The sequence below is a fragment of the Gymnoscopelus microlampas genome (genome assembly GCF_963454915.1).
Source record: "Gymnoscopelus microlampas genome assembly, chromosome: 7".
NCBI classification, from domain to species: Eukaryota; Metazoa; Chordata; class Actinopteri; order Myctophiformes; family Myctophidae; genus Gymnoscopelus; species Gymnoscopelus microlampas.
The window spans coordinates 20,839,205-20,862,226 of NC_139944.1; the positions used below are offsets into that span (position 1 = coordinate 20,839,205).

The following is a 23,022-nucleotide window of genomic DNA, read 5'->3' on the forward strand; positions in this document are numbered from 1 at the left end:
AGATAGATATAAAATAAAATCAATTTAACATGTAATTCAAGTAATAAACGTGTAAGAATGTGAGCAAAAACAAAAGTTAACTATTCTCAACATTAGAGATTCAGATAAAAACATTTTCTATTAAAGCAATCCTTTTTGTAATCACTGAAGGCATACCACATACATAATATCACAAAAGGCAATTATAAGTAATTTAAACGTAATGAAAATTCTAGGTTGATTTAATCAATGTAGTGCAACAAAATCCAATCAAACTCAAACATACATTTTAGTTTGATGAGGTTCTAGTTGTCTAATCCAACTTCTCCAAGGATGGCAGGTGTCCATGGAGCATAGATCATAATGTACAAACATCATCATTGCACTGCAAGGGACAGAACAAAACGTTGAATGAGCTTGACCTACAAATCTATAATGTATTTTGTTTCTGTCGAGCAGAAACCTCTTATCTCCATATTTCAACTTTTTATGTTTTTTCATAAATTAATGCCCTACTTTGCCATACTACAGTGTCACACAAACATAGCAAAAATAGCCGATCTACAAGCTCAAAACGCGTTGGATCGTGACCTGTTTTGAGCTAGTAGATCTGCTATTTTTGCAACTTTTGAATTTGAATTCTGAAAAGTAACAGTTTTGGACATATGAGGTTTCCACCTGACAGCAATGATTTGCTGAAGGAGACTATTAATATACGACGTCTCACTGTGAATACAGAACATAATAATTGGTGGGCTAATCAATCCTTCAGAAATCAAATGTGATGTAATGTACCAGAGAGTACATTCATCATTGATGTCAGTATAATGATACTGTCTCTGATGCTGGTTGACAAGGTCAAGGCTATATTGGCTTGAGCAAGGCATATGGACTGCAGTCACAATAAAGAGATAAGATGTACAAACAGAAAAGAGAGCAGTACATTAAATTAAATGACAGAGATGGGAGTCTGGAATTTTACAAAATATCAAAGACAACTTCAATCTATTTGATTCAGCCTGTGGGTTGATATGGTAATTCTAGATGTATAGTTAAAGGCACTTTCCTATGCTGGGTTGGATGTCACACTAGGCAGATTGTGCGTGACTTGGACTTCTGCATAGGAGAGTGAGTTTAAGAGAATGTTATGTCAAAATGGCAGTTAGCCAAATAGGGCTTTATGGTAATGTGTCAATAATTACACAGATGTAGACAATAGCCCAGGGGTAGTGCCACCATTGGCACGGGAGGGGGTAATCAGTGAGACAGTGGCACAAGTGTGAGAGAGATGATTTTACTTTCAAAATAACATCTTTTAACAAATGTAGTCAATTTAAGTCTCCTCGCATCTGCATGCAAATTACCTCCTGCACATAATCCTTCCTCCTATTCATGCAGCCGAGAGAGAGAGAGAAAAAGAAAGAGAGACATATATACTGTATGTTTATATGTACTGCATATATACATATATATATAGAACAAAAGAGCACCCCTGCACATCCAAAAGGTAGCAGGCATATAAACTGTAAAAACAGATGGGTCTCAGACAAGCATCAATGTTTTTGTTTTAACCACTCAAACCCTATATTCTTAGTTGACTGGAGACCCTGCAGGGCCCTACACTAGGCCCCTTCCCTTTCCCCCTCACACTAAATATCTTCACCAAACAGTGCATGACACACATGATACACGTGTATCAGTAGAGGCCTTGTAAATAAAGTTTATTGAATGAAACAGCTCCCACTATGGTGCCTCCAAACCCCTCACCCCTGTGTCCAGCTTCAGGAGCTCACTTAGAATTGCAGTAAAGCATGTGGCCTCATGAGACTTTAAACTTATTTCTTCTGCAGTCAACAGAAAAGCTTCAGGGAATATTTAAAGCCAACTATGGCAGCTAGGCACTGGATGAAAAAAGAAACAGATTTTTTTTGTTTTTGTTTAAAAAAATACAGTGAATCTTGCAGCAACAACAGGGCGCCTTGAACCGGACCATTCTTTATTATGTTTTATAGGGGTCAAATAGCAGTAAACAGTGGAAAGCTAGACAGTTATTTTACCTTGCATTTATAGGAGGACAGCATTGAAATACATTGCACCCTGGGAGAGTCAAGACTGCACACATTTCATCACTGTCTCCTATAACCAGAGATGGAGGGGGCTATCTAATTTCAAATGCCACACCATTGTATAGCTCCGTAACTAAAAGTGACGAAAAGTGACGATTCACTGTGGCCTGTCCAGGTGGGTGCTGCTTTAACCACGTCCATGCATCACAGATCCCCCGCCAGAATCCAGCCAGGGATGTTGCAGTTAGAGCCCAACCCATGCCTTTTTGATACATAGCCTAAATGTTTTAAATTAAGTATATTAATCTTCAATATATTACAATAACATTTAACTTTAATTATACAATTGCCTATAATGACCCAAAATAGGGACACCAAGTTGAAAAAAGCGGTTTAAAAACGGGACATATCAGCTGCATAATTGCAGATACCGATGTTTTCAAAAAAGTCAAACAATGGCTGATGTATCGGCCAGACCGACATATTGGTCTGGCCGTTGCAGTTGGCCGTTGGCAGTAATTGTGGTTCTGTGGTCAAAGCAGTAACCAGTGGGCCCCCCAGCATGTCCGGTTACTGGACAACAATATCTGTGAATATATGTCACTGGCTAAGGGCGATGTGTCGTAGGTGTCGGTGAGTGATCTGAAGGTAAAACTTCCTCAAGGATTTCCAACCACAGACACAGATATGGGGATCTCTGAGTTACGTATGGCTAAGCCTGAGTTATACTTTGGCATATGATAGTGTACCGCACCGCAAATAGCCGATCTACAAGCTCAAGTGCGTCTCGTCACAATGCGACCCACTGATAGCCTGGAATTATTATGACATTGAGACTCTGGGCTGGGCTTTCAGCAATTAGCTTCAAAATGTTGCAATTTGGTTTGTTATGAGGACTCCAGGGAACTAATTATTGTGTACAGTACATTCCGGTCTAATTTTGATTCCCACATTTCACCTCTTAAGTTTGCATCATCATTCATTTTCATGTTTCACACATTTAAACAAAACAGCCAGGTTTTATTAGTGAATAATTAAATATTATATGTAATTCCTCTGTACGATACTACATACTTGTGCTGAGCATTATTGGAATCTCATTCTCAAAGTATTTGATGATGTGAGAGTATGCTAGGTTGAAGCTTATCTATGCCATTCCATAACAGTGGTAAATAATCAGGTTTATATAAGATTTTAATTATTTTTCCTTTTTTTCCATGTTTTGCATAAGACATTGGCAAATCCGGACTTGGCACAGAATGCCAATCATTTGACGTTTAAAGGAATGTGGCACATATGACACTAAAATGAAAAAGTTCCTGGGATAAAACATCAAACTGACAATAATACAACTATGCCCTATTTTACACATAAGCCCTATATCATACAAAAATAGATGAAATAGCCGACCTAAAAGCACAACACGGTGTGATGTCATGCCCAAAATAGCAACACCAGGTTGAAAATGGATAATGTTGATATTGCCTGTACCACACAGCTTATAGGAACACATTTGGCTCTTCACAAGTCTTATCTTTGAGCTGCAGGTCAAGAGCAGATTTCACACCCAAAAGCCAAGGTTCCACTCTGTGCTTTTGCAGATGAGAAGGATCATGGAAGCTACCGTATATTGCCATTATCCTATAAAATCCCTCAGTATAGTGAGCTTACTGGTCTCAATTACATTCAACAAGAAAAAGCCATTAAAGAATGATAATAAAGACATCAACATGAATTTAGTGAAATGTAACAACTGGTACAACAGGCACTTATGCATGAGAATCGATAAACTGCAGACTAACTTTATTAGTACGTTAACCAATCTATGGTATTTCTTATATCACAAGACTGACTGTGGGGACTGGGGACTTTATAAAGTGACTTACCACTGGCATCTTCCCTTCTTGTGCGGTGGATGAGACACCAAGAGCCTTGCCAATATCTTCTAAAGGTACATGGTCACCTGGTGAATCCTGTACAAAATGCAGCAGGACCTTCTCCCCACCTTCAATGTGCAAAAAATATAAAAAACTCCATTACTTTAAGGTAATTTGATGGTAACTCTGAGATGTTACAATACTTCAAACTGGCACTTTGAAATATATAATGTAATACTGCAGTGCCCTCTAGTGGAGAGGCTACAATTGCTTATCAAAAACAAGCCTGCCAGTTGAACTTCAACCTTCCTACACAACGTCCGAGACCTACCTTTGGCCACAATGAGCATGCCTCCACTTTGTAGCAGATCTCCACTGAAGTTCCCCTGGATTCCTACAGCATTAGCCTGAAAGAACATAGACAGTGACAGTCAGCCTTTTAAACTTCAATCTACTTCATCACTTGTACATTCATGCCTGATTTTTACTTTGTTGCGCGCCGGTGTCACTGGACAAAACATAAAAGCTTAGGTGTGCAAATTCTAAAATCAAGAAAACATTTCAAATTCTCTGACTGTGAACAAAGAACTAAAATGTATTCAACATGAGGAAAAATGACACAGTTGTGAAGATACATACTTTGGCAATAACATCTCGTACTTTCTTCCCCAGTGCAGCTGGGACGACACTTAGGGCAGAGTACCTGAGGGATGAAACTATTATCCATGAATTATGCAAAACCAACGGGTGGGCTGGGGTGATAATAAACCGGTAAAATCATGCAAAAATAAGAATTAAATAACATAACCCTAACCTAAACCTAAAACCGAAATAAATTAACCAAAAACCGGGAATAAAGCACCAAAATCCGCCCCAAAAAACGAAAAGCGCACGTCATGCATCGCATGCGTGCTCACCCGCTCTCGTCTAGGCCCGGCCTATAATAGCGTACTGGCTACACCACTGAAACCAAGTAGTGTAGTTTCTGCAAAAGACACAAAATATACACAATGGGTAAAAAACAAATATTGCTGGCAATTCTGCTAGCACATTTTATTAAACGACAGTGCACACTTAAGCCTGATTTATACTCTGTAGTACAGTATATAGTCATGTGGAGTATACTGAATTAATCATATCAAACTATAAATCTCTGCATGCGTGTGTGTGTGTATCAATCTGTCCTTCGCGTGTCTCGAGAACTGCCCGACCGATCGACTTCAAACTCGGTGTGCGTACTGTATCACCAAACTAATCTAAACATTGTCATATGCAGAGACACAGGTCTGCCATGCTTACCTTTTGAAGCCTAAATCCTTGTAGCTTTTCTTTTTCTCATCAATGTAAAGAGCTATAAAAGAAAAAGATGAGAGTGTTTCCAGTGAGCCAAAATGCACCATATCAGCTGACAGTGTTTGACCAGAATGGAACAGCCTTAATTAGTAAAATTAAGGCTCTAGTAAAATTCGGTCAAGGACCTTCAGGCACTAAATCCTGAAGAAGGTCCTTGGCAGAAACATTGCAATTAAATGTATTCTTTATTGACAAAGTGAAGATTATGTACAGGTGTTTCTGATTCTTAAAATTATGACCACACAAATGGAGACAGTCGAGTTTGTTTAACTGGCCTCAGGTTGCTTTTAAGTTGAAGCAGTGGCATCTATTTTAAGTCAGTCTCAATAATTTGGTTATCAAACAAATTACCATTATGTAGGAATAAGGAGATCTGCTGGTATTTCTAACTTTATTATTGGAAGTTATTGTCATGGTCACTCTTCCCCTCTGTCAGGAGTTGGTTCACCTGGAAAGCTCACCTGTGCCTTATCAGGTTAATGATCTCCAGAGACTAGTACCCATTCTTTCATTTGTTTCTGATTTATAAGTTGTCAGTTGTCCTTGAGTGTTGCGTTTCCCTGACAATGGTGTACTTTAAGATACCTTTCCAAGTAAAGGTCTGCTTTCGGGTTAATCCTAGTTTCTTGTATTGTGTTCTGCTCATGGATCCTACCATGTATTCTCAACTTTCAGTAGATTTTAATTATGCTTTTCATATTCTGTTTATATCATCCTACATTGATGGTGAAAGACACTGTTTGCAAAAGGTCATACCACGTGAAACTTCAAATAACCCCATTTGCTAAATTTTACTTGACTGTTACTGAATTCTTAGAATTGTATGTGATGTGACACTTGTTTGTTTACCATTACATGTTGGCACAATAGTGCTGCGTACCTCCTTTAAAGAACCCTCCCTCCATGAAGTCTTTGAGGCCAGTCTCTTCTGGTCCGATGCCCACCAGCCCTACACCGTTGGCCTTAAGGTCTGGCTCTAGTTTGCTGATTTCTGATGCCATCCATCGGCATACTTGGCAGCCGAACCTTCGCAGGAAGAACAGGACCACTGTCTGGTTCTGCCATAGAGACTGCAGTTCTACACTCTGGACACAGAAAGGAGCAGAGTTGGCACAGTCAGTGGGGTCTGAGATGCACTGACGCCTTCAGTAAACAAGTAGTAGTGTAGTCTACATCAGTGTTTCTCAAATGTGGGTACATGTACCTCTAGGGGTACGCGGAGCTACTACATGTGGTACGTGAAATAAAGTGTTTATTTTACTGTTATGTTTAACCAAATTCAATACAAAAAACTAGACTATTGAAGAGCAAGCAATACTTGTACTTCACAATATCTTAACATATAAACTGGACTTAACTTAAATGTTATGGCCACAGTTTAACATAAATATGCTCAGGAAAATGCTAAAGGGTGTAGAAGTCCTTGGATTTATGATTTGTACACTCTCAGAGTGAGGATTTCATAGTATAGATTGGGGTCCCAGATATAGCAAATAGTATCAAATGGCTGTCCATGGCCTAATGCTTAATAACTGGGGGTCCTTGAAATTAAAAAGTTTGTAAATGTCTGACTGTACCTCGTGCTGTTTACATTTCTGACTAATAAAGTATTCAATCAATCAAAATGAGAACCACTGCTCTACATACCCTGCAGAATTATGATCATTTCCACCCAGCGGCGGGAGGAGCAACTGCAACCAATATACTGTTAGATAAGACAATCTTGTGACTTCCTGCTTCTCGGTGGAACTAGGCATTAATTTATCAGACCAGGCAAGTTTTAATTTCAGTTACAAAACGATCAAACCGAAATGACATCAACAGAATGTAACAAAGGTTTGAACCTGAACGTTATCTCTGTTCCCTACCTCTCCAGTATCTGCACTCTTCAGTACATTCACTCCAACTTTCGCCATGTCCAACGTTGCCATCTTCACCGAATGAGTTATTTTTGTAGCTATAAATATTCCCAAATAATGTATTATTTAACAATACTCCAAATATGTAAAATATTATGTATTTTGGTGGTTAGGGGGGCAACTCTAGCTAAACTCCTCCACGCCCCAAACACAACACAACTGCAGGACTGGATTTTGACACGCCCCCTCCAGTGTTGCCATACTTTCTGACTTAAATAAGCAACCAGGAAACAATCCCAAAAGAAGCAGCCACATTAGCACTTTAAACCTAATGCATCTACTATTTGAACACTCATCGCATCGAGACGCGTTGTGGGGTTGTAGATCAGCTATTTTCAAAAACTTTTGCAATAAAATGTGGAATATTTGGAATGTTTTTTGAAACATTCTAACAACACAAATGCTCCCCTGGGCTGGGCACAAAACCCTTTTTGTGAAAATATTTTAGAACCAGTGATTTAAATAATAATAATAAAAAATATGGAAGCAAGCCTAAATAAACAAGTACACTTTGGAAACAAGCCCCAAAAAACGCCACCCGCAACTACCAATTTTTACAAGCAACTTTACAGAAAACGAAGCCCAAAGTCGCTTATAATAAGCCGACATGGCAACACTGGCCCTCCACACTGACGTCCAGTCACCGGACCCTTACTGACTGGAGGCGGGGTTTGTGAACACGTGCAAAACCTACCAGTTTGGCAGTTTTCACAAATGTATTTTCCTCGATTCACTTGTAAAGAAACATGTCTACTGGAGGCTACTACTGTCTACTAGGCTACTATTGTACTGTAAGCCATTGCTCAGTATAAAACAGCATGAGTCTCCAAATATAAATAGACCGAGCCTACTAATGTACACCAGTGTGTCAAAACCAAACTGTCTGTCCTGGTTTCATAAACTGCCAGAGATGGTGGGCTCAAAGGTGAGGATGTTTATTGTCTAACCAGCAGTGGTGGGACATAACTAATCTAAGAATCTAAGTGCATACAATAAAATGCATACAATTTAGAGGAACTTGTAATTCATTTGAGTATTTCCACTTCATGCTAGGCTAATATAGGCCTACTCTACTACATTTCAGAGATACATTTTACACTAACAGGCTACTTTTTTGCTCCACTAATTTAATTGACAGCTTTAGTTACTATACTTAGCAGATTTCAATTATTAATGCAAATTATAAATCAAATAATAAGTTAAGATAACATTTGTATAGGTTATGTTACCCAGAAGTCATTGAAATGAGCTCCACCTTTACCAGCTGCAACATTAAAGTGATGAGCACATGAATCAATCATTTACATTAACATTATATGATTCTATATTATATGATGATATGATACTTTTGCTACTTTAATTATATTTGTACATTTGAATGCTATAATACTTTTGTACTTTGACTTCAGTAGGATTTTAAATGCAGGACTGGTATGCTAATACTCAAGTCAAGGATCTGGTTCTCAAACATGCTTATTACGCCACTGATACATGTTTTCTCTAATCTGTCACTCAAGAGATGTTTTGTAGAGGAACAGTTGAAGCAGCCCCCAATGAGACAAGATATTTGTGTTGTGAATTGATGCTAGCAACTTCTTTTAAACTCCTTTTAATGTTCAACTATTGCCACACCCATAATGTGTGTGTTGAAAGTCAAAATTGAATTTCTATTTGATAGGACTATCTGGGTGAACAGAGTAGCCAATGAACGAAATGGAAAACAAAAAAATGAGTCAGTCAAAAGTTATGAAAGAATTGTCGGGAATCAAACCAGGGGGCTTGGCATAAATCATTATTGATTCTTTCTGAGTGATCTTCATCATCTCTTGTAGATAATGGACCATTGTTTTGTCTGTATGTCCCCCTCGAGACCAAGCACACTTATACCATATTTCAGCAGCATTTGGAAAAACGTAATCTTCAATAGACTCGGCTACAGTAACAGTGTCTCCATAAATAAAACAATCTGACATCTGCAGTTCTGCTACAATTCTCAGTTCTTTTAAATTGAAGCTGCAGACTTTTATGTTTGCCACTGCCTTTTATTTAGGTTTTTTGATTAATTTATTGTGCTGCACCCACTATAACCTTATTCTCATGGTGTTTTATTTAGTTTATTCTCATTTCTATTTAATAACTGTTTTAATTGTATGCAATTGTTTTATAACGTGTTTCTTTTTCACTTTGTTGTAAAGCTCTCTTGAATGGCCATGTTGTTGAAACATGATATACACATGAACTCGCCTTGCCTAGCAGAAGGATATCCCCTGGTCTCAGCCTGTGTAGCTATAACTCAGATGCCTTGTTGAAAAAAGTAGACTCTGTTCTGTAATCACGAGCAGAAACCATGTTAAACATTATGTTGTGATATAGCTCTCATTATAGAACCACATCCACTGTGACAGTTCAGAATCTGCATTGTGATGTTTTGTAATAGATGTGTACATGGATGGGACCTGTCCGTGGTGCAGTGCAGTCAGCATCAAAATAAATGGAACCTCTTCAACCCTAACATATTGAAAAGTCTTGACACATTTTCATACGTTTGAAAACATTTAACAACATGAATCTTCTCTTATAGGGTTCCCTGGCACAAAACCTTTTCAGATGGGGGCTCCACAGCCAATGAGCCTACATGCATCAATTTAGGGGTCCTGGACTCGAAAATGTTTGAGATGCAGTGGTGTAAATCATTGGTTCTCAAAGTGGGGTCCGGGGACCCCCAGGGGTCCTTGGGGTGGTTCCACCCTGGCAAAATTAGTTAATACAGTCACAATCATTTGAACCACTTTATACTTTGGCTATTCAAAAATAGCAGATCATAGCACGTCACTTGCCGCGCTACAAGCTTGTAGATCTGCTATTTTTCTTTGAATCTTTGAATATATACATATTTTTCAAATCTTTGCTTCTGGAGGTCCGACCCGTGGCACAAAATATTTCGAAATTGGGGTCCGCAGCCAAATGCATATCAATTTGGGGGTCCTTGACATGAAAAAGTTTGAGAAGCAGTGGTGTAAATAGTGTACTACATGATGAGATGAGAGACCTGTCCGTGGTGGTGCTGATGCTGCAGGTCTAGCACACGCACGCCACGGGTGGGGGCGTGACGTCACGGGAGAGACCGGCTAGGAGCAAGCGAAGGGGGAGAAAAGAAGAGGGGGAAGACGGGTCGAAGGATGACTGCATCAAAGGAAAATAAAAAACATGCATCCCGTTATTCATCATCTGACATTTTTATATAAAGCATTAAAGATGGTTGATCTGTTGTTTACCTACAACTAGGGCTACACACTGTATGCCGCAATAAATGACCAGCCACCCTGATAAGGTAATTATTATCTTTCGCGTTTCAATTTGCACGTCCTTGAGCCTCATCTACTGGGAAATAACTTTATTTCGATTGTAGGCTATAATCGTCACCTTAACTACTTAAACCCCCAGCATCCATATTGTGGAGAAAGCTTTCGCAGAAAATAGGACGCTCACAAGCTAGTGCTGAGCTTGTCGATCGGCTATTTTCAGCAAAAGCTTTCCCCACAATAACAGAAAACAGAAAAGACACTAGCATAGAGCCCTGCGGGCTGAGGGACTCCACTCCCCATATGGGGTTTAAGTGGTTAACAGTGGCAGCCAGATGCCAAGTCGAACAAGATACGAGGATCAGCCAAAGTGTAAACCGACAAATCCTCTACTGATGGCTACATACAGCCGGCCGGGCTATTATTAATAGGCCTATACCTAAACGTTGGTTTCAATATGAAATTGTGCGATAATTTCACATTTCACATTGTAATTATGCTTGAGAACCATGACCGAACATCCCCCAGCGGTTCCTTTGTTTCCGATTCCGTCCGTTCCTCCGTGAGAAATTAAAATGGAAACTGTGTAGAGATGAGCGCGGTGCCGCATCATACCGCTGTATTTGAGCCACTGCCACGCCGAGCACATGGGCTTTGCGCACCGCACTTCACTATCAACATGCGCATTAGGTTGCAGTGCTTCGTGCCCCACGAGGAGCTGCTGCCAATTCAGCTGCCTGATAGCGACTGCAGTGTCCTCAAATATAGGCTATGTCAGTGGTTCTCAAACTTGCACATTTCAAGGTCTCCCCCTTAACTCTGACAGTGTACAAATAGAACCAAATGGACTCATTAGGGTCCATATATTAATTGGTTCCATTTCTACACTGTCAGAGTTACAGACTTGTAAGGGTCAATTTAGACCCTGCTATTGGGAACCCAGAAAGTTCCTGAAGTCCACTTTGAGAACTGGCTATGGACACTAATGTTTGCAGTGCTTTGTGCCGCCAATGCTGCCAATTTGCTGACCTGATGGTGACCGCAGTGTCCTCAAATGGTCAGGCCACTGGTCCTCGAACTTTTTAATTTCAAGGACTGCCAGTTTATAAGCATTAGGCCACGTGGACCCCCATTTGATACCATTTGCAATCTCCGCTGGACCCCAATTTATAGAGTGTACAAATGGTGGTTCCATTTTTTACACTCTCAGAGTTACAGTCATGTAACTCCTCAAGGACTCCTGGGGGTCCCCAGACCCCAGTTTGAGAACCACTGGGTTAGGCTATGTTATGGACAGACAGTAATGTTTATGTCAGCAAAAAAACATAGCATTGCCTCGTGCAATGATGTTGAATATGTCCTATTCAGCCATTTTGCATAGCCCATTCACTCAAACAAGCATTTTAATAATACATGCATTTCATAATGTAAAGGTTGATGTTATCATCCTGCTGTTAAGAGTCACCTTTTGTCTGTGCTGCAGAGTAAGCTGGCTCAAGAGTGATGTCATCTCCAGGCATGGGTACCTCCAGTGACCCCCTCTTGGCCAGCCCAGGGGGGAGGTCTGCTGCACCTCTGGAGGGCATCTGGAGGAGCACGCTACCCAAAACGGCCAGCTTCCCAACGTCCACCACTCGGCACCTCAGTCACCGTGCCAACAACTTCCAAAGACACCCAAAGCGGCGGAAATTGATCAGACCGTCGCCCCCTCCGCCACCGAACACGCCTTGCCCCCTTGACCAGCTGGACCTCACCGAGCTCCCTCCGAGACGAACCTTCCCCGAGTTGCTCTTCAACGGCTGCGTCCTGTTCGGTATTGAGTTCAGCTATGCCATGGAGACGGCCTATGTGACACCCGTGCTCCTACAGATGGGTCTCCCTGACCAGTTCTACAGCCTCGTGTGGTTCATTAGCCCCATTCTCGGTAAATGAAAAGCAGTGGGCATTGAGATACAGTAGAATATTAATATATTCAATGTGTATCAGTTTTCATTGTGCAACCTTTCTTCAATAATATCATATATCCAGAGTTGCACAGCGAAAGCTGATACACTGTGATTTTGAGTAACTCTGTTCTTATCTATTGTTTATTCAGTGGCCCATAACTGTATCTGCTCATTTTGGATTTAAGGATTCCTTGTTCAGCCTCTCCTTGGAGCTTGGAGTGATCGGTGCACGTCCAGATTTGGACGCAGAAGACCTTTCATTTTTGCTCTGGCCATAGGTGAGAAATTCTCTTGATGTTCCTATAATGCCCTTCCAATAGACCAGTGATTTTCAAATGTTTTTAATTTGAAGGACCTCCAGTTATATGCATTAGGGATTAGGCAATGGACCCCTATAACTCTGAGAGTATACATTTGTACACTCTCTGAGTTACAGGCCCATAACTATGAATCATTTTCAGGGACCCCCTGGATCCCCTCATGGCCCCTGGGGGTCTCCGGACCCCACTTGGAGAACCACTGCACTAGACTATAGCAGGGTAGTTGATATTTGTATGCTGGATTTAAAACATTTGCTCCCTCTGCTTTTTCACCATATAGGAGCATTGCTTGGTCTAACTCTGGTCCTGAATGGTCGGGACATTGGCGGTGCAATATCAGATACAGCATCTAACCACAAGTGGGGCATCATCCTGACCATTTGTGGAGTGGTCCTGATGGACTTCAGTGCCGACTCAGCTGACAACCCAAGCCATGCGTACATGATGGATGTGTGTAGCCCAGAAGATCAGGACAGAGGGCTAAACATCCATGCACTCTTGGCAGGTCAGAAAGAACTATACTGAATTATTGATTATGAAAATGAAAAAAATGATTTTAAATTGCCACTTTCAACCTGGCAATTTTCATGATTCACGACACTGTTGTACAACAAAGTTTTTATCACACTAATCAATTTAGTCAATTATAAAAAATCTATTACATTGCTTTGTGCCTATTCATTGATATAGAAAGAATATATAATAAAGTATATGAAAAATGTGCTTGTGTGTGTATCTTGCATGTGTCGATGCTTCGCAGGACTGGGTGGTGGATTCGGCTACATTGTGGGTGGAATCAACTGGGACCACACAGAGTTTGGAAGGTCAATGGGAGGTCAGCTTCGGGTCATATACATGTTCACTAGTGTAACCTTGGTGGTTGCCACTGCAATGACTCTAAACAGTATCCCTGAACGCCCGCTGCCAAAGACCCAGCCACAGAAAACCTCCGGCAAAAACCATTTGAAAAGCCCCAGCCTCCCTCTTCCTCCTTCGCCCCCTGTACCCCCAGGCGGCTTTGAAGGGGAAGATGAAGAGCCTTATAGCTACCAATTCTCTGACTCCCGTCCACGCCATGTTGACCCCATGGGTCACTCATGCAGTGCCAATGCACGCCTCTGTGCCGGCCTCACTAGTCCTATTTCCCCTCTTAGCCCACTGACTCCTAAGTACGGCAGCTTTATAAGTAGGGACAACTCTCTCACTGGCATCAATGAGTTTGCCTCCTCTTTGGGAACCTCCTATATAGACAGTGTTTTGATAGACTGCTACACAGGTCAGCAGACACCACAGCCCATCGAGGCTGACTCTATAGCCAGAGCCCTGCCTCCAGGAGACTCTCCTCCTCATCAGGAGCCTACACAAGGGCCAGAAGGGTCCTCTTCTCTGGGAGATGCTCAGCCTGAAGGAAGGACTCAACCAGGTGCAGAGGCTCAGCATGAAAAAGAGCAGCCTGAAGAAGATGCTCAAAGTGGAGCTGGCTCTCAGCCCGGAGAAGGGTCGAATCGAGGCTCTATCTTGAAGCGGCCCCAGAGTCTTGCACTAATAGAGGATCCACTGGCAACCCAGACTGTTGGTCTGGAAAATGGACGCAGAAGGACAGTGACCTTCAGTCAGCAGGTCTGCCATGTTTCCAATTAACCGCATGAATTCTAGCGGCCCTATGCATGCCGGTGAATATTTAGTGATAGTAGGCAAACATTCAGCGAAAATATAAATAACCAATCTACAAGCTCATAACGCATCGCATTGTTAGCTTGTAGATCGGCTATAGATTGGCTATTTTCGGCAGCTATTTAGTGTAGACTAGAGAGACAAAAGGAGAGAGCCAAGTACAGACCCCTGGGGCACACTGTTCAATTAAGTATAGGGTTTAAGCGGTATCCTTCTTACATTCTCAGAGTTACATTAATGATGTACAAATCATGTCAACAGTTATCTATGAATTATTATTATTATTCCTGGGCTAAGTTTTGTACACATACTACATTATGCTGCAGCATACATCACTGTTTTCATTTCATGAAGGTTGCAAACATTCTGCTGAATGGAGTCCGCTATGAGAGCGATCTGAGTGAGCATGTGGAGACAGCAGACTCCCAGATGTCCATGAGGCTGTTATGTGTGGCCATCTACAGAATGCCTCCCTCACTTCGCAGCTTGTGCACTAATCATTTTTTGGGTAGGAACAAGAATCCCTGATTTATACTTGATTGCGCACCATGTTGCACACATGATGCAACGCTTTGTGAGCTAGTACTGTAGATCTACTATTTTTGAATATGGCATCATATTTGATAAATATGTACAATAAAGCCATGAGTGTTACTTTAACTCAGAGTGCAAACATCTCTTTTTACACTCATACAGTACTTCACAGTATGTGTCTAAGACTTCCAAGTTCAAACTCATGATTCTTGCACCACAACAACATTGTATTTTTGTTTTTGTATTTCAAATGCCGCATGTAACTTATCCTGTTAGCTTCTGTCTGGGTTGTAGGTTGGCTGTCCTTTGAGGGAATGCTGCTGTTTTACACTGACTTCATGGGGGAGGTGGTGTTTGAAGGAGACCCCAAAGCGCCCCACGACTCCGAGGCCTACCAACGTTACAATGCTGGGGTCAGCATGGGCTGCTGGGGCATGTGCATCTATGCATTCAGTGCTGCCTTCTATTCAGGTAAAGAGCCCCCCCAGGTATCTTGGGTGTCAGTGCAGTGCTGGCCTGGATATAGAAATTATCAGGGTTCGATAAAAAAAACTGAGGGGGGACACATTTTCTTAACCACTTAAGCCCTGTACTTCTTCGCACTGAAAGTGAAAATAGCCAATCTACAAGCTCATTATGGCGCGTTGAGAACAGTAGATCTTTTTTTTTTTTTTACTTTTACTTTTTTTTTTTACCTTTGACAAGTTTTGACAAATCTTGAACCCAAGATTTGGCCCAATATTGGGTTCAAGAAGGGCCACCAGGGTTATTGTGGTTAACATTTTAATTCAATTGTTAAATTATGATATTATCAATATCAAACATATCAGACAGTCTACATTTATCAAAATGAAATGCATGTATTTAATTCAGTCTGACCAGGAGCGGATAAAATATATCACCACTGGCCATAAAAATGAGTGACCAGAGGGGGATATCAAAAGCAGAGGCATGGATCCCCCCTCCCCATCCTCCCCAGCAAATCGAACCCTGGTAGTTATTACCCTAGTTGGACTTGGCCTACAATTTTCCTTCCTTATTAAGTTCAGCTGGCACCTATTACTTTCCATTGGCCTTTTGCTTCTTCTAATTCTCTTTTCTTCGACTGCTTACAGCCATACTAGAGAAGCTGGAGGAGCGTTTCTCTCTCCGGTCTCTCTATTTTTTTGCCTACCTGGCATTTGGTTTGGGAACCGGCCTGGCCACGCTCTCCAACAACCTCTACGTGGTACTGTCTCTCTGTGTCACCTACGGGGTACTCTTCTCCTCTCTGTGCACGCTGCCTTATTCGCTGCTGTGTGAATACTACCAGAGCCCTCAGGTCAGTCCATATACAGATGTACTGTAGTAGTACACAATTCATCATTTTTATGTTATTTTCAGGGATACATTTGTCACAGTTGGCTAGAGTCATTCGTGCACAGCTTTGCAGATGACATGTGTAACTCAGCTTTATTGTCAAATCACAAGTGTACAGGTATAAAGAGTGGGTGAAATTATTTTTTGTACAAGCTCCACGGTTAAAACAAATAGCCATAATAGAGAATAGAGAAAGAAACAAAGGAAGCAAAGACAGATGACAAGACACAGCGTCAAATACCTAAGGTGTCAAACTAGAAAATAAAAAAGGCAGAATAGCACAATCTCTTGTGCAAGTAAAGACAACAGTTATCAGCAGGTAGCAGGTAACTACTGCATAGCAGATATGTGCAAGCGAGATCATCATTAACAGCAAATACCAATACATGTAAGTCTGTGCTTAAGAGATTGCGACAGCATAGTACTAATGGAGTGTATTCATAGTCATATTAGTCATATATACTGTATATAAAGTGACAGTGATAACTGAAATTGCATGTGTGTATTTGTGTTTGTCTTAGTTTTGTGGCTCCACTGAGGAAGGGACCAGGCGTGGGATGGGGGTGGACATCTCTCTGCTGAGCTGTCAGTACTTCCTGGCTCAGATCCTGGTGTCGGTGGCGATGGGACCTCTGACCTCGCTGGTGGGCGGGGCCCAGGGAGTGATGTACTTTTCCAGCGTGATGTCATTCGTGGGCTGTCTGTACTCATCCCTCTGCGTGGTGTACCACCTGCCCCCCGCTGAGGGTGAGCCCCCCGAAAGCGAGACCCAGCCACTATTGGTGCACATTTAGAAAACAGGCCCTTAATTTAGCTCACACATGCACTTAACCACACACATTCTCACACAGTCACTTATTGTCTCTTTTGACCTTCACAGCACAGCCCCGATAGGACAACTTACTGTACATGTTGCTGCACATTGTACCGCATAAACACCTATATTGTTTCACAGTACTCAGCACTGCTCCTCTCAGAGTTAGACAGACAGAGAGACAGACATTGGCCACCGCTCTAATGTGTACATGACCAGTGTGTTTCATACAGTGTGTGTGCCCATGCATTTACTTTCCAACTTTTCCACCAAAAATGTGTGATCTTTGTGACTGTGGTGTGGTATATTTGGATTTCTGCAAATGTGTGTGCGTGTAAGAGTGTGCCTATGCGCAATCGTGACCGTGTTCAATGAGTAAGATCTATGAGTATGCCTGTATGCTTGTGAATGAAAGATAATGGTAGGCTGCTGTATGTTTGATTTCTCTGCTCTGAGTTGACCCTTTCATCATCTTTCCTTGCTTGTTTTTGTTTAGGATAGAATTTCGACCGCCACATAAAACTACAGCTTTGCCCTCTCTTTCCTCTTTCTATCAGTTGCCTAATGTCTGCATGAGCTACAGTAGTCCCCTGATGCCATGTGTTAGTCCTTTGTTTTGGTCATAGCCTACTGCCAAGGGAATGTCTACCTGCCTGTTTCTCTGAGTTAGCATATTAGCATTCCACTTTAGGCAGGATTTAATGACTAACTGAATGTGCTGCCAATGGCCCTTGTTTTTGTTTTCTTTTTAGCATTGAATGCCACATGTCAGCACTCACTTTAACATTGAATTGAGGAACTCCGATGCTGCAAACACATAGTCTACACTAGTCTACACATTCACACAGACAATGAGCACTAATTACATTTCCTTATGTGAAACTCTTCTCAGAATGTGTTGAGCTGGCTGACTCTTATTCGTGTCCCCAGCAAGAGTAGCTGCAATGACAAACACTTTAAGGACAGATAGCCATGACTGATAGGGCCACACACACACACACACACACACACACACACACACACACACACACGCACATGCACACACAATCACAGACAACCGTGTACTGATGGCAGATGATCTATGGGCCATCACTAAGCCATGGACAGCACTGTGAGCTGTCACCCTACTCCTGGCCGTACCGTTGTAATGACAGTGATTCTTGTCATTATCAGGAAGAGGAGAAGTTGAAACTGGGGTGTGATTCAACATTCAGTCGGAAACCCAACAAATCAGAAGAGCGACAAAACAGCTGTATGGCTGGTGAAAGAAAGAGTTCTCAGAAGATTCATGTGAACTATTGGTAACCATGAAGCTGGACGACAATGACAGAAAAGACATTTGGGGCTCTATTGACAGCTGCAAGTGCTTATTTTCACCATAGGGCATGCTGTAGGTTGTAGTCTTCTGCCACTACACCACACCCACTGAGCATGAGGCTCACACTGTAGTGCAACCTTCTCACAATCAAGATTATGATCCAACAGGAAGTATCAAACATTCATCCATAAATGCTAGATATTTCATCTTCATCAGGCCACTATTATTGGTGCAAATAAATTATTTTTTAATCTATTGCACCATATCAAGTAAGCTTGCTTTGCATAGCCTGAGCTTTCTTGTCACACAACTGGTAGAGCCTTATTTCAGGCCTTTTACAAAACGATAGACATTACTCTTGCCTGTTTTCAGCTTTCATTTGAAGTATTTTACTGGTCTCCACAATGAGCACGCCCACATTTTCCATGCCAGTCATTAGCTGGTGATGTCTCAGCAGATGTGTCCATCAAGGCATCCATAACTGACGAGACATGCCATGCCAATGTTCCTAAACAAACATGAGATCATGGATTATGCTGTTCCAGCCTGCTTAAGATAAAATAAAACTAATATTTTGAATATTTTAGTGTGTTCTCTGATGCCAGCTATAGTTCGATATTAACAGTGTTACTGTAACAGCTACTTTAATTCAGGAGGTTGAGTTGAAACTAAAATGTTCATTTTGCCATTTTGGACTCCTGTCTTTTATTAAGATTCACATTATATGAACTGTACATCCAGCCAAGATATCACCCCACTTGACCAGTTAAAATAATAATTCACTGCAACCTCAGAATATGCCACATGAGGGTGCTATGACATTTGAGAAACAAAATGCCTTGAGTTATCCTTTGCTTAGAAAATGGGGACATTCCTGCATTTAAGCCAACCATTTTCCATGTTATCCAAAATTAGGTCAAGTGACATCATCTTACAAGGCCTTAAGAATAATGTCAATAACCTATAAACGGGTACTTGAATGAAATAATTAACACATTGGTAAAAAGACAATGTTTTTATTTTCTCTCTTTTTTTCTTTTAAAACAGAATATACAAAGCAGTGGCTGAAGTAACCAAATGTTCTTGTTTCTGGAAAAGGCAGTATTTGACACGAAACTGGGTTACCCAACCATTAACATAGTAAACTCATTGAAAACAAAATGTAGAATATAAATGGTACAAACTTGCGTGGAATGCATACAGAACTGACCAAAGCTTTAAGATTTAAGAGAGGTTAATCAACATTGCAGAAGCCTGCCTCCACATAACAGGGTCAAGCAGTCTTTTTATTATGGAGGTATGAAGACCCCCATTATTTGTGCCATCTGTTATGCTAAAAGGATTAATCACTAGCAGCTCAACACAAGGAGCAAGGCTTAACTAATGATGTTACCCCCAATTAAAACTTGTCTTTGGTCCTTAGTGAATCTGAGAGGTCAACATGAGCCTTGGTGTGGGGGAGCAGCTGCCTTAGTAAGAATCCACTGGTCAGCAGTAACATAGTAGACTGTGCTTATACCATATACTGATATATAAAACTAATAAAATAACTGATTTCATCATGTGGCCTTATTTGCACAAGAAAAAAAAGTTTGTTTTATAGACCAATAAATAACATCTCATAAAAAAAGGAGGAGAGGCCACTACGTTTCAAGACTCCAGTGCAATGTGATAACGTGGGAGCAGACAAAACAAAATAATCTCACATACAGAAAGCACAAGCTCTACACTATTGTTGACCAGGCTGTTTAGACAGTGCTGAACAGGGTGAAGCAGGACAGAGCTCTTTAAGCCTTCACTTCAGCTTCCTTTGCATCTCCATTTTCTTCTGTCTTCTGTTTTTTTGTCTCCACCTTCTCCTGTAGAAAAATAATATTTTAGCTCAAGGAATTCCTTAGTTTATTTTAAAGTTAATTTAGTCAAAATATTCTAAAACACTATGAAGTACAAAGAGAAGAATAGGGTATGGACCGAATTCTATACAGTTACAAAAGTTAGAACCGACCTCCTTCTCCTTCTCCTTCTCATCCTCAGCTGCACGCTTCACAGGCTGTGCATCAGTCTTGTCAGCAGGGGGCGCCTCCTCTGCCTTTCCTACAATTGACAGTTTACATGAGCTAGTTAGTACATATCGACTCATATTTCACACATTCATCCCACAGGTACAAGCACGGGGAGGGGGAGGCCCGGGGGGTCCACAAAAAGACAAAACCCATTTTACGCTTAAGACAACTCAGGGAAACGATGTTCAGGTATGATTAAGAAATAAAGTATCTACAAGTGTGAATACAAATTCAGTTCCTGGAGGGAGGGCTTACCATTCTCTTTATCTTCTTCCTCTTTCGCTACCTCCTCAGTAGCTTTGTCAGCTTTGTGTTCAGCACCGTTCTGAATGACAAGAGGAAACGTTAATTCCACTAGCAGACAAGGGCATCAGGTTCATACAATGTTTGGTTAGCATGCGAGCAACTGTGTATTTGAATTGGAATCAACTATCCAAGGAATTAAGTTTTAACTTTTAGACGATTCCAAAATATATATAACTTTGGATCAATCCTCAAAATCCTGCATTGCTCTTGTGTGATCCTCCAGGGTTTCTCTTCTTTGCATTGTGTTGCTCTTATTGCCTCCCCTGGGGATCAACTTAGTGAGGGTGTCAGTCTCTTGCCAAAAAAAGAAAAATAGCAGATCTACAAGCTAACAACTAGATTGGAGATATGTTCTTTTTTGGCAAGAGACCCAAGGCTGTAACATCTGTGCCATTTCCAACAACCCCAAACCCAAACAAAGCGGCTGTTGGTGGGAGAGCAGAGCAGTCTGTCTGGAGAGCAGCAGCTTGAAGGAAGGGGGGCGGGTCTATGGACACCTGCATGATGGGGGTGCTGCTGTTTTAAGACAAAAGGCCATGAGGCTCCTCGTCGTCTCGTCAAGGGACTCAAACTACTCACGGTGCCATTCTTAGCAGGTGCGTCTTCCTCCTTCTCCTCTTTCTTCTCCACTTCGACTTCTGTCTTCTCTTTCTTCTCTTTCAAGTCCTGAGAGAGAGAAAAAAATGGAGTCCTTCTCAGTAATGACGTTCAAAGACACTTATCCTTTTTTTGTTTTTTTTGTTAAATTTAATTATGTTCTTCTTTGAGACCTGCCAGGGCTACTTTCACCAGCGGACATTAAATAAGTTTGTTTTCTGGGACACATTTGGTACTTTAATTTGTCTGTGGGGTTTATGAGGCAGAGGATGTCTGGTTAGTAGTGGCTTCCCGCCCACAGCTAACCAGCTGTGTCGTCTCTCTAACGCTTTGTGGTATAATACTTTATTACTCATTTGGGCTTTTCAGCTCACTGCTATCAAACAATAAACGTTGTGTGGTCGGTCGTCGAGAAACAAAACTATGATAAACACTTAACTACCTTCGGGCTGACTAAAAAAGCTTACATATATTCACTGTTTTCTGCGACTGACAGAATGACCGAATGTTGATTTATCCTGTCACTACCAACGTCAAGAAACACAAATCAATTCACAAGTTCGCTAACAATAGCCAGTTAGTTTTAAGTAACCATAACCAAATATGAATGAAACGCACCTTCGCGGTAACCTCTTTGGTTGGGGTCGTCGTGTCAACTGCGGTATCAGCCATAGTAGTAGTTGTTGTTTGTGAGTAATTAGTAAAAGAATAATGTCTTGTTTTAATATATTTGTCCGTGTAAGATGAGGTATCCTGAGAGGCCGGGAGACAAATGATGAATACCAGCCGCTTCTTTTTCTCTCGAGGTGAATACCGCAGGTCTGCGACCAATGCGATTGGACGGTGCCTGTAATACGGCCTTCCTATTGGAGGAATGACTTGTCGATCATGTCACATAATCCCGCCTCTGGAAGCTCCGCCCGGCTGTCTCTCGGCTGATTGGTCCAGAGCTTTAAAGCGGTGTGTAAGTAAAAGCCCGATTCATACTTCGACGTACGACCGTGCTGTGCCTCAAAAATAGCAGACATACAAGCTCACACCGCGTTGAGGATGGGACGCTCTGTGAGCTTTTAGGTCTGCTATTATCGGCGCGCCACACCGTCGTGCGACAGATCATTACTTGAGGCTGTAAACCCATAGATAGTTAAAAACCACGGTACCAGCGGCATGCTGCTGAACAGTTTGTAAGGCTGCATTTTCACCTTGATGGAGAAAATTTAAGCTGCATTGTGTTTGTCGACAAACTAAAGTATTGACACAGAATTAGTAACTACATGAGCTAGGCTTAAGTATATGGCTTGGCAGCGCACGCTTGGCTTCTTTTGTCAGAGAGAGAGAGAGAGAGAGAGAGAGAGAGAGAGAGAGAAAGAGAGAGAGAGAGAGAGAGAGAGATATCAAGTTACATGAGAAACAGTAATTTGACGATCTTGAAACCACTCCTCCTTTCTATATTTAACCTTAACAAAGCGTGGTCCTAGTGAAATGTGAGTTTCTTTAGGCTTTCACTTGTTCAGCAAGTGTCAAAGCAATTATAAGGCGTTGATGTCATATTAAAACAGTTCATTAAAATAACACAGATTAACCAAATCATAGCA

General features: G+C 41.4%; 3 protein-coding genes across 5 annotated transcripts; 1 reads left to right on the forward strand and 2 right to left on the reverse strand.

The window, feature by feature from the left end:
- Positions 1-11: 11 nt before the first annotated feature.
- Positions 12-7,300, reverse strand: prxl2b (peroxiredoxin like 2B). 3 transcript variants are annotated; one of them, XM_084061566.1, is made up of 8 exons: positions 7,144-7,300; positions 6,156-6,360; positions 5,222-5,273; positions 4,562-4,625; positions 4,254-4,329; positions 3,932-4,050; positions 1,344-1,365; positions 12-364 (listed from the first exon to the last, which is right to left on the reverse strand). In XM_084061566.1, exons 1-8 carry the CDS (start codon positions 7,204-7,206, stop codon positions 357-359), a joined length of 609 nt encoding a protein of 202 aa, XP_083917692.1. In that variant the 5' UTR covers positions 7,207-7,300; the 3' UTR covers positions 12-356. The 3 variants fall into 3 exon arrangements, with proteins under 3 accessions (XP_083917692.1, XP_083917693.1, XP_083917691.1); XM_084061567.1 differs by lacking the exon at positions 1,344-1,365; XM_084061565.1 differs by having other exon boundaries at positions 12-1,365.
- Positions 7,301-10,396: 3,096 nt separating this feature from the next.
- Positions 10,397-17,123, forward strand: slc45a1 (solute carrier family 45 member 1; the record flags this gene model as incomplete). Its single annotated transcript, XM_084062194.1, has 9 exons — positions 10,397-10,525; positions 11,980-12,420; positions 12,628-12,720; positions 13,043-13,267; positions 13,523-14,382; positions 14,791-14,944; positions 15,265-15,441; positions 16,086-16,291; positions 16,851-17,123. The coding sequence occupies exons 2-9, from the start codon at positions 12,000-12,002 to the stop codon at positions 17,121-17,123; spliced, it is 2,409 nt and encodes an 802-aa protein (XP_083918320.1). The 5' UTR covers positions 10,397-10,525; positions 11,980-11,999.
- Positions 17,124-19,461: 2,338 nt separating this feature from the next.
- On the reverse strand, positions 19,462-22,213 carry LOC311048835 (uncharacterized protein). Its single transcript, XM_084062147.1, has 5 exons — positions 22,046-22,213; positions 21,410-21,496; positions 20,780-20,849; positions 20,467-20,555; positions 19,462-20,320 (listed from the first exon to the last, which is right to left on the reverse strand). The coding sequence occupies exons 1-5, from the start codon at positions 22,097-22,099 to the stop codon at positions 20,249-20,251; spliced, it is 372 nt and encodes a 123-aa protein (XP_083918273.1). The 5' UTR covers positions 22,100-22,213; the 3' UTR covers positions 19,462-20,248.
- Between the last annotated feature and the right edge of the window lie 809 nt (positions 22,214-23,022).